This window comes from Sturnus vulgaris, chromosome 2, assembly GCF_052056855.1.
Source record: "Sturnus vulgaris isolate bStuVul1 chromosome 2, bStuVul1.hap1, whole genome shotgun sequence".
NCBI classification, from domain to species: domain Eukaryota; kingdom Metazoa; phylum Chordata; class Aves; order Passeriformes; family Sturnidae; genus Sturnus; species Sturnus vulgaris.
Genome location: NC_142244.1, coordinates 46,260,824 through 46,273,027, shown reverse-complemented (window position 1 = coordinate 46,273,027; position 12,204 = coordinate 46,260,824). Strand labels below are relative to the sequence as shown.

At 40.7% G+C, this 12,204-nt stretch overlaps 1 protein-coding gene across 1 annotated transcript in view; it reads left to right on the top strand.

Annotated features, from left to right (window-relative positions):
• The first annotated feature begins 205 nt into the window (after positions 1 to 205).
• The window catches only part of CWF19L2 (CWF19 like cell cycle control factor 2), a 60,822-nt gene continuing 48,823 nt past the window's right edge, over positions 206 to 12,204 (top strand). The window contains exons 1-2 of the mRNA XM_014877638.2: positions 206 to 322; positions 12,083 to 12,181. Of these exons, the coding sequence (XP_014733124.2) occupies positions 251 to 322; positions 12,083 to 12,181 (171 nt within the window). The 5' untranslated portion in view covers positions 206 to 250. The remainder of the gene's footprint in view (positions 323 to 12,082; positions 12,182 to 12,204) is intronic.

Sequence of the window (12,204 nt, the reverse complement as noted above, 5' to 3'; positions counted from 1 at the left end):
ATATTCTATGATTCTATAACCGTGTCAAGAGCCGAGCGCGTCGCGACGGACGCCGGCGAGAGCAGAATGACCGGGGGATCCGGCACCAGAGCCCGGCTCCGGGGAGGCCCCCGCCGTTCCCCGTGCAACCAGCAGCCCCGTCAGGCGGAGCCGCAGCGGCCCCGCCCCGCCATTGCCCGGCCGCTGTTCACGACAGTGTCGCGGCGGCGCTGCCGTACGGCCGGTGCGCGGCTTCCGGCGGGCTGTGCCGATGGCGTCCGGGCCGGAGTGCGAGCGGAGCCGGGAGCAGCGGCAGCGGGAGCGGGAGGCGCTGCTGGCGCAGGTGGGGTGACCGGCCCGGCCCAGCCCTGCCCCGGGGCCGCTCAGCAGCCCCCGTTCCCCAGGGTTGGCGCTGGGTGCTGCGCGGGGTCGGTGCGCTCCCGAAGGCTGCCCTGGCCGCGGCAGCCGGAGGAGGGGACGCCGTGGGGAGACCCCACTTCTGTGCCGAGGGGAGCTGGGCTGCCGCACCGACAGTGGCAGGACGCAGTCTGGGATTTCTGAGTGGCACCCACCTGATTCCCTGCGCTTTGCCACTGGTGGTATTGATCCTCTTGACGTTTCACTTATTATGTATTTCGGTGGTTACCCATTTGGAAAAAACCGGAGTCGGTCGTCTTTACATTCTCTCTTCGGTTTTTTTTTGTACATTGATAAGATGGCACCACCCTCACTCCCCGGCCTTCTCTAGGCTGAACAGGCCCAGCTCTCAGCCTTTCTTTAAATGAGACATAAAAGGTGACTCCTTCTCCTTGTCTTGTGGTCTGGCTTTCCTGAAGAGCCTGTATCCCTCCATTGCAACATTCGGGTCACAAAGTGGTAATAATTGAAGTTGTGTGCGTGTGTTCGGAAGTGGAAGACTGATTTCCTAGGATCAATTACTTGCCTGGTGATATGTTGCTGTACTGTAAGACAAGAATTAGGAGGCTCCTACTCACAGGTGCTTTGGTAGAGCTGCTGTGACTTGGAGACCTATGCTAATCCTGATGCCTTTTATTCAAAACCTGCCTATATGCTGGTTTTGGTATTTGTGGTGATTCTTGTTGTGACTTGTAGGCAGGATGAATGCTCAAGTCACAAATGGCATGTCACTTAAGTGATATGGCTCGCTTTGGGGTTAAAGGGGGGATAATAAGAAAAATGTAAGAGAAAGACAGAGTATGGAAAGAGAATGATGGACTTTCGTCGAAAGTAAGGCCAGGGTAAGCAGCAGCCAAATCTTACTGAATAAAGATATTGTCAGAACAAAAGTTGTGGGGAAATGGCCTGAGTAGCTGATGCTTACACAACAGTCATGCCTTTTCTCAAGGCAGAGAGGGAAGAGAGAGGATTTAATGTAATGTATCATCTGGGCATTTCCCTTGTACAGTTGTGGAACCATTTCTTGGCAATAAAAGTTCCCTTCAGTGATTTCCCCCCTTTTGACAAGCGGTTGAAAGGAAACTTGTTTAACTTAGTAATAATGAATCACACTACCCTGCAAAAGCTTGTTGATGTTGTTAAGATGTCTGTTGCTTTATTTGAAGTGCTGTATGTGTTCCTTTGCTCAGTTCAGCCTCTTGGATGTTCAGGAAATACATTTAACAGCAAGCAACACTTATGTAGGGCACTATTATCCTACTTTACCTTTCCTTCTCAGCTGGTGCCACTTGTACAGCAAGCTGCCTGGGCCAATGCCACTAGCTTAGAATCCTAGAACAGCCCTGGCTGGAAAGACCTTGAAAGATCACTTGATCCAACCCCCTGTTGGAAAAGGAGCCTAGGTGAGATTATTTAGTCCTCTGTTCAGTGATGTCTTGAAAAACCCCAGTGGTGGGGTTGAGGAAACTCTCCTGTCTGACCATTCAGGAAGCACAGTCCCCCACCCGCGATGCACTCCCACCCCCCGAGGCTGTCACTGATGGCACTGAAGCCCCTTTGCAGAGGGCAGCTCCAGTGAGTCAATGTGTGCTCTGCTTGACTCCCTACAGCACTCACTCTCAGTCAGATAAGTTATCCTTACCAGCTCAACCCCGGGTTTTCCATAGCAGAGCCAGAGACATCAGGAGCCTTAGAACAATTTAATCATGGTGCAAAACACAAAGCCAGCTTGAGCTGGGTGTCTCCAAGGAGGGACCCTGAACAACTGAATCCCTGAGCTTTTATACCCTTGCAGTCTAAGTGTGCCATAGTCTGGGGTCCTCCTGCTGAGTCCTTGGCTCCTGCAGTGTCTCTGAGGGTCTGCTCTCCTGGCTGGCCCCAAAGGTATCTCTGTTATGCAAAGGGGCAGCACCAGTTCAGGATTTTTTGCCTTGGGTACAGGTTGTCTCTGGCAGAGTTCCAGTAATTGCTAGAAAGTTTGGTATCTTGAGCAGGGAGGCTACACTTCTCACTCCACTTGTAGGATAGTCTCAAAGAGTTGCTGCACTTCAGCACTGGTTTGGATATGTCTCAAGAATTCTTTGATGATACTATAGCTCCGTAGGTCCTAATTCTCAAGTGTTAATATATTCTTGTAGATTTAGATGCTGCTGATCAGCCTTGCTGAAGAATATTAGAGAAAGTGGTTTGGAAATTTTAGAATTATATACTTTGATATAATCTGATATATTTTCATATTGTTAAGCTGTATTGTATTAAAAGGCATGTATGTAGGATCTTTGTTGAATTTTGTCATTTTCTTTGACTTGAACAAGAAGCAGACCATCATTGCATTGTTCAGCTTATTTTAAAAGTGCCATGAATACAAATTACTCCTATAAGAATATCTTAAAAATGCATCTGCAATATTTTTGTCATACTAAAGAAAACCCAGTGCACAACCCTAATTTTCTGGAGTAAGGCAAACAGTGATTTTTCTTTGTACAGCAGTGAGCTCAGAGTTGGCTTTTACCATTCAAAACTAACAACTGAGGAGTAAATGGCTCTATAAAGATGCTACATCGTTGCTTAGACAAAAGCTGATTAAATGTTAGAACTACTGTGAGAGGAATAAAGAACAAAGGAAATGGTTGCATAGAAGACATATTACACATTTCTGTGTAATATCAAATAGCTTATGCAGCCCTGGTCCCAGCATCTCAAGAAGAACCAACCAACCTTGGAGAAGATGTGAAGAAAGATGAAGAGATGATCTTGGTGCAGACTGTCCGAGGACTCTAGAGGTTTTGAGACAAAGAAAGGCTGAAAATAAATTTAATACAAGAGAGTTCTGTAAAATTGTTAGGAACAATGTGGAGAAGGGAATAGCTAGGTGCTATCTGCTGGTTCTTTCAGATTAAGAGCTAGGTTGTATTAAGGATTTTGCAGCCAGCTTAAAGCAGACAAAAGAAGTGAACTTTCAGATGATACACAGAGAGATTGTAGGGTCTCTTGTATAGCATGTTGCAAATACTGGCACTGCACTTCCATCCAGACAAGAATAGCCTAAAATCTAAAATACATGCTGAAAGCTATTGATTGAAAACTTGTTGAGCCTCAAATTGCTGGAGGATGCAGGAATATTTTGGAGATGGCTCACTTTGAATTTAAGCCTGTATAAACTTCAGCTTCCCTTGGCATTGCTGGACATTTTTTAGCTGGGATACTGGCTTAGATTCTCAGTTCTGAGAATGTCAGAGCACTGAGAAATACAATACAAGGAAACAGAATGGAGTTTAATTTGTGAAATACAACCCACTATGATTCTTCACGTCCATTTTTCATGGAGTGTAGGAATGGATCTGGAGACAATGATGTTGTTTTTTATAGAAATTAATCATTAGAGGTGCTTGGTCCCTATATGGCCAATGAGAAACTGGACTGATGCGACTTTTCCACTTCTTACTGAAAGTCACAGTACAGAGTCTATGTTATAGTTCCACATTGTTATGTTTTCACTTCCAAGCAACCTAAAGCTAAGTCAGATTCTCTGATTTTCAAAGATTCTCTTGGGTGCATTAGGTAATATCGAAACATACATTAATGGTTAAATGGTTTTCTTTGCTGTTGGTTGTGGAATTGCTGTGTTCATCATCTTATGAATGTCCTCGAACTATTTCTTTTCCTTGCATTTAGAACAAAAAGTTGAAGTAAGGAGAGGATCTATTGAGGGTTTGGGAGTTTCTTCCTTTGCCCTCTTTTCTATACTAAAGTTTTAGAGTGTGTTAGCAAAAGTGTATCATAAACATCTTATCCTATACAGGTCCATGTGGGCCAAAGAAAACTGTAGAGATTCCTTTATTACTGATTGGGCTGATAGATAAACTTAGGAATGAAACTTCTCTTTTTTTTTACATTAATTTCATGTTTCCTCTTCCCATTTATGGACCCAATAACCTGATATAGCTATGTAAAAGGGCAACATTTTGAAGACTTCTCCTGTAGCTACTCTGCTATTTCTGTGAAAAGTCAATTTAGCATTTTATAATGTGAAAGTGTGAGGATGTCACAATTGCCATGTCAATACTCTGCTGTCTGCTTTTCAGAAATGTACTTGTTGCTGCCTGTGTGAGAACAGATTAATGTCCTAAGTGTATTGACTTTCTGTGCTTTACTTTGATTGTGGCTGGACTGCCTGCTGCAGTGGAACAGCCAGGTGGTCGAGGGAGGGGATTGTCCTGCTCTGCTCTGAGCTGGGGCAGCCTCACCTCCAGTGCAGGGGGCAGTGCTGGGTGCCACAGTATAAGAAAGACATAAAATTATTAGAGAGTGTCCAAAGGAGGGCCACAAATGCAGTGAAGGGCTTAGATGTTGCAGGTGTATGAGGACTGACTGAGGTCACTTGGCTGGTTCAGTGTAGAGGAGACAGGGGAGACCTCATGGTGGTCTGCAGTTTGCTTGTCAGGGGAAGAGGAGGGGCAGGCATTGATCTCTTCTCTGTGCTGACCAGTGACAGGACCTGAGGGAATGGCCTGAGCTGTGTCATGGGAGGTTTAGGTTGGATATTAGGGAAAGGTTCTTCACCCAGAGGGTGTTTGGGAACTGGACCAGGTTCCCCAGGGAAGTGATCACTGCACCAGCCTGGCAGAGTTCAAGAAGTGTTTGGACAATGCTCTCAAGCATGTGGTGTGACACTTGGGGTGTCCTGTGCGGGGCTAGGAGTTGGACATTGATGATCCTTGTGGATCCCTTCCAACTCAGGATATTCTATGATTCTATGAACAGAACTGGGAGAAGACTATTCCAAGACACTTTCTCAATGTGTTTTGATTGTCTTGCTTAGAAAGGCAGCAAGAGATTAGCAGGAATTTATCACAGCTGGCTAACAAAATCAAGACAGTTATTTGGTGATTGTAATCCTGGAAGCCCTTTACTTTGGGAAAGACAGTTGGAAAGCTATGTAGTCTTTGTTTCTGGTAATCTGAGAAATTTGCAGAAATAACATACTTTAGCAGGTCTGTTTCTGGAAAGATGAGATGTTCAGTCAACTCACCTTAAGGAACTTTTTGTTATGAAATACTGAATTTGCACTTTTTTTTATGAACCAAAATGCCACACAATTCATTGACCGAGATTTCTCTTCCATATCTTGGAAGTGTATTCATTTATTTGTGTAGTCTTGTCTTCCAAACCATACTGATAAAACCCTGTGGCTGATAATGTTTATTATAATGATCAGCAATCAAATAATTAAGTGTTGACATGCAAATTGTTATAAAGCTTCGGAAATAGCATCTTGTTTTGATGAGCATGCTAGTTCATGACACTGCTATTTTGGTTTACAAGTTTATAGCAAGAAAATAATCTGATGGGTGTTGTGGTAAGTGCAGAGATGTGTATTTTTCCCAGACATGAACACTTCTTATCAAAACTTCAAATTTTGTATTATTCTTGCATCTGTTGTATCATATGGCATTTTTGTATCTTAGTGTTGCTCCTCTGTTACTTGAGGTTTTTTCCATGGACTTTGACTCTTTCACTCTTCAGCCTCTGAGGATAATGTGATTTGACCATTTCTTGTGCAGAAAATCCTGCCTTTGAATTTTTAAGGATTACTGACAGATCAGAAGTTGAGTGTAGATAAATAAGACCTCAAATAATGTATATTATTGAAACAATGAAAATAAATTGATACTACAAAGCAAGTTCATTGCACAAACAAGAAATTGTGTGTTTAGTTTTACTTATTTATATTTCTGAAACTTATATTTTTAAAAAAATTTATTTCAGATTTGCAAGCCATTATTTTTGGAAAAATCTTGTTTGATGCTTTTGATTAGACTTCTCCCTTTAATTTTTCGTTTACAATTTTTATTTTCTTTGAAAATACAACTTAAAGAAAAGCAAACAACAAACTGTATAACAGTATCACTGAGTTCACAGTATTAGAGCTCTGAAGAAGCTGTGAAATCAGCAGGTTTTGCTGGTGAAGTACGATCAGGTATTTCTTCCTAAAAGCCTAACAGTTGGCTTTTTGCAGTGATCAGTATTTGCTGAGGTGATGGAGTGCTTGGAAGTATTTTACATTGCAGTTTTCAGTGGAAAATTACAGAAATTTCTCCTTAGGTAGAAATTAGTGGCAAAAATGTCTCTATTAGGGGTTATAGTTGCTTCTGTGCTGTAATAGTAAGCAGCTCCTTTTTGTTCTTTCCCTTTTAAATCCTTCATGAAGTGTTACATCACTAACTCTATATGCTGAAGGAAATAAGCACTTCAGCACTTAAATCTGTGATATTAGAAGAGTAATGGTACTGAGAGGTGAATACTGCCCTTTCACAAAAGATTTTCAGATTTTTGTCACAGCACCTCTATGCATTTTTGCAGCAACATCTTTCAACAGACCTGTCATTTTTGAAGGTCATTGATGAAGAAAGACTTCTTCATTGCTATATTCTGTAAGGCCTTCCTGTGGAGATTGCTTTGCCACAGCAGTGGAGAGGTCCTACATTAACAAGAAATACCTGTTTACAGTTTCCCAGCAGTAATAACTTCTAGTTATCTTTTGTGTCTGCACGTGTACCAGCAGAACCACCGCTGCCTCCCAGATGTTTCTGTCTGAAGGCTGACATCTCCTGCAGCCTGATCTTTAAATCACGTCTGACTTTTGATTATTGATCACAAGAAGCTTAAATGATTGAAGTGATAGTCAACTTCAGTGACCTTTCTTCTGTGCCTTTTGGCAGGTGAAAATGACAAGAGTGGTGACATTTCCAGGTGGCAAAGCTGTGTCTGGAGGAGGTGGTGGTGCAGGCAGCTCTGATTCAGTTGCAGGTTGCCAAGTTGGGCTGGAAGCTAAGCTCTTTCTTGTGTTTCCACTGCTGTCCTCCTTGGGAAACCTTTGTGAATGTAGCAATAATTGGAATATTGAGACTAGAAAAATAATCTAAGCATTCACAACAATAAGTTCAGACAGAGCATCAGAACTGCAAAGAATGGTATGTTCAAGTTCCCTGGAGGTAAGCCCTCCTGTAACCAGGGCACTCTGTCCCTGAGCTTTGGGGTGATGGAAACTGGGAGGGTAATACATGCCACTGCAACCTTTCTGATAGTTGATTATCAAAACAGTTCAAACAGTGGAATGGTTTGTATGATTGCATGGGAGGTGATCCTGAAATTAGAAAGAAACACTCGTAAATATTTTGAATGCCTTATGTTGATGTCTGAAGGACTGACTGGGTGTTAGGTTTTTTGAGCTTTCCTAAAAGAAAGCTGTTGCTGAAAGGAAGTTTTTCCCCACTTCTTTTCCCCAGAGTGCACTTTTCCCCTTTGTTCCTTGTGCTTAAACTGATAGCCTTGATGACCTTGCTAGGGTCGCAGCTTGTGAGCTTGTTGCAGGAAGCTGTACCATCTTTTGGTGGGATGTGTTTTGTGTCAGAGTGGTCCTGGAAGTGACTTTGTCTGTGAGTGGAGTGCAGGACTGGCCTGGGTGGGTAAGGTGGTGGGAATATGTGGAGGGCAGTGCAGGGAGGAGCAGTGTGAGAATGGAGCCCTGCCCTTCAGTGGCAGGTGGCCAGGACAGCAGCTTAGCTGGTGCTCTCTCTATTGAATGTTTTTGTCATAATGAATGATCTGATGTGCTGTAGATTTTCTTCTGATTGCTTGTGGAGGAAAAGGAAGTCTTCTTTTGGATGAAGTTCAGTATTGGGTCATGATGATTATAATTTAAACAACTAAAGGTTGACCATAGTTATAGGTGGGAAAATGCAAGGTCTTTGTAATGGTATGGAAAACTTTCCCTGGCCTTCATGAGAGCTGAAACACTAAATAGAGTTGAGGTCAAGAAAGAGTGTTGGTCAGGGTTTCTGTGAACTGGGAAGGGAATTTTTAGCTGTAGATTACATCCCTCCATCCCTTCTGGATATCCTTGAGGGACTGCTGTGTAACAAGCTCCATTTATTGTCTGACCTATAACTTGGCTGTTAGCAGTGCCTTTGATCTTTTCTGCTTCTTCCTGGTGTGACATGATGTAATTTTTATAGCTTTTTGGTTTTGCATCTGCAGTGTATTACAGGCTGCTTTAGAGCAAATTTTTTTCTTCATTTAGTAGATGGTGTTGTCAGCTACTGGGCGAGCTGGCCTTGATGACCTGCTTGATGGAAACCAGAAAGCACTTTCCTTGAACTTGGTTTCCTCCCATATTTAGATGGATCTGTGAAATTCAAACCCGTTTCGCCTGCTTGTGGTAAAGACTGTAAAATCTAGCTCTCTTCAACCATGGCAAACATTGCTGACATAGTGCTGTAGAATTATTAGTATTTTTATAGCACCTTAACAGCAGACCTTGCAGAGTGCCTTGCCAGGCTTAGACTTCACCTTGTTTTTGTTGCAAAGGACACCATGAGCAATTTTATTAGGGTGTGGCAGAAGTGTGTAGTGTAGCATGGTGCTTGTCCGTCTTTGACAGCTTATTGCTCCTAATGTGTTCATGTGTACATGCACAAGCATTTGCATAATTAAAGCATTACTTTTGAAACAGAGCTATTTCAGAAATGTATTGTCCACTATTTATGAAGAAAAAACTGAAAAATATTGCTGTGGTGACCTCAAATGTACCTTATTTGTAAAGGGGAAAGTGTAAATTATTGGATATTCCTGTGGTATTCTAAGTATTAATGAGACTTAATGTGAATTAAAGGCTTGGACTCCTGTGGATTGATGGATGTGAAACTATTAGATTTGGTCCTCATAGATAGAATTGTAAGTCTGACGGGAGAATTAATTAGTTTTCTTTCTTTTTTTTACATTTTATGACATGCTAGTAAGCCCAACAGTTTTTGAAAAGAAAAGTAGAATATGAAGGTAAGTTTTGAAGCTAATAAAGTAGTGTAGGCAGTTTTTCTGCCTCACTTCCACTTGAAGTAATTGTGTGTGTGTAAGGGGAAAGAATCACGAATAATAAAAGTTGAATATTATAATTTGAGTGAGCTAGATTTTAGAGATATAAAGATTTAGAGAGTATTGCTACTAACTTTCTAGTCTTGTGTTAAAATGATAATTGAGGCGAAATTATAACTCCTTTCGTATTTTTAGATCTCTAGGCAGCATTATTTTTTTATCTTTTTTTTCTTTATTTGATCTTGCATAGATATATTGTTAAGAATCTTCTATATTTCGTATCCTTGTCTAGGAGAGACAAACTTCTGTCGGATGCTTTTGATTTTGTGTTTCTCTTTTTAACAGCCTGGTGGTCAATCTGCCATTACACATTCATCTTGCCCAATCCTGTTTCATTTAATATTCAGGAGACAGCAATCTGTAGTCTGATGATAATTTCTAGTCAATCTGTGTTCCAAATGAGTACTTATGTACTTCAGCCAAAATGATGATCCACCTCCTTCATTAGAATGGTATATCTCAATTACTGAAATACTTGCCTTCATTTCTTCTGTTTAGATCTAATAATCTGTTTAGATCCATTTTTCTTCTGTTTTTAGATCTAATAAAAAGTATGAGAGCTCAGTTTGTGCCTTATTTATAACATTACCTCATTTTTTGCAATGTTTATCTGTAACTTTGGTAGCATGAAGAAAATAGTAATGTGATTTTGAATATATTTGTTATTATAGGAAATGATAAGAGGCTAAATCTTCCATGACAGACAGAGAGCATCTACAATGAAGTTGTGTTGACAAGCTGATCTTGAGTGGCCTTTATTTGTGGCATTTATAGATTTATGGGCCTGAGAACTGCAAAAGGGGTGGAAGGGAGCTGTTAACTCTAGCTACAGTTCTTTCTCAACCAGAAGGGAAATGGAATATGCAGAAAAGCCTGCCCTTTTTTTCAGTCTACACCATGGCAATTTGTTTTGTGTTTGTTTGTGTAGCAAACAAGCTTGGAGTCAGGGTTGTTTTCTTTTTCCATCTAGAACTATATTCAGGTTCCTGTTATCTCCACTGTTTCATCGCTGTCCAGTTACAAGCTTAAGTTTGGAGTCTGTGTCTTGTGGACATTTTATGAGTTGCAAAGCTGAGGTTATTGTCCTTCGCTCATCCAAAAATGTGGCATTTTTAGTTACTTTGTTTTTGTCAGATGACCATATTTTTAAGACAAAAGGGCCATCATTGTCTATATGGACTAGAAGAGAATAAATCAATCTGATGTATTTCTGCATGAAGTTTTAAGTGTGTTGTCCCAGATGTCTTTGGGTGGCTCGGGTTACCTCTCTGTATCCTGGAGAAGTTGCAGGAAACACACCTGCGTTTTTTGGAGTCCTGGATGGTTTTAGTGATGCTGTGTTGCACTTAACAGCTATTTCACTCTCACTGAATTGTAGTCCTGCTCATTCTTTTGTTACTTTGTTTGCTTAAAATCTAGAAAACGTTTTGATGTTGGAATAGATGTCTGAATGTGTTCTTAACTCATTCTTTCTTTATGCCTGGCTTTTGAATTTTAAGAGGTAGCATTCACCTTTGTAGATTGTCAGCTTCGTTCTAGAGATGGAAGTCTCAGTCTTGGCCTCTTTATTCAAGTTGATTTATACTACTTTTTGTTTGTTTTGCAATATTCTTTTGTTTAAAATCAAGAACTCTGGGTAGCAGCCTTGGTTTGCTTTCATTTACGTGCATTAGAAAGTTTATCACATAGAGTTGCTAAGAAAGTAGACAATGAAGGTTTAAAAGGACTTTTTTTTTTTTTTTTTTTTTTTAGTTCATTGTGCTGTGCCACTTTCAATATGGTAATGCCAATGATCAAAAACACAATAGCAGTCCTATCTTGTGAGTTAACACTTTAGAAAAAAACTTTTTAATCTTAATTTTTTAGCATGTATTTATGTTCTTTGAAGCCTTATAGTTTATTGGTCATCTTCCTGCAAGCATTATTTTCTGTCAGAACAAAAGCTGCAGATTTCCTTCTTAGCTATGTCAAAAAAAGAGAAGCTGCCCTGTGGTAGGGAGGTTACTGTCTTGTGCAGTGCACGGGTGTGGATCTGGAGAACTAACAGCTGGCCAGGAGGAAAGACCTCAACTATTGTCCAATCTCCTGAGACTTGTTTATTTGATTGTTTTAAATATTGGTCTTTCTTAAACTTGTATGTGTTCTCTTGCCTTATGTTTGACAACACTTTCTGGTAAAACTAGGTGTTCAAGGATAAAGATTCCAAACTGCCTTTAGTTTTGGGGTTTTTTTTAATTTTTGTTGTTTTGAAAGAAACCCCTCAAATAAATAAAAACCCAAAAGCACGTTAAAATTTGCAAGACTTCTCTAACACAAAATTAGGGTTGTAATAATATAAAATAACTTTCCTCCTGTTTAATCAGAGTATGGTGATATATGGCATATGATATATGGGATAAAGAATTTCCTAAGGACAAGTTATATGTTAGTAAACTTGCTTCTCAATGTCACATTTATGCTCAACACAACAGACTGAACTTCAGAGGCTGAAAAAATAACTATTTTATTGATATGGCTCATAAATATCGTTTTTAGGAATTGAAACAGTTTGTAGTGATGGTTGTTTCTTCAGAAGAAGTAGTAAAATTATTTCTAGTTTTATCGCCATAACTAGAAAGGGAGGAACCTTCTGAAACCTGAAATGCAGTTCTCAACATTGTGTGTGGTTGTGTCAGTGTGGCTTGCAGAGGTATGTCTGTAAGGAAATGCTGCTGAGCTCCACCTCATTATTTTTCTTCTCTGTTCATCTTAGGCCAAAATTAGTTATGAAAAGAAGGAGAGTTGCAAGCTGCGAGGTAAAGATACATGGATGCCTGCTGATGTGAATGAACGTGTGGAACCAATGGAAAAGGTGATGAAATTGTAAATAATTTA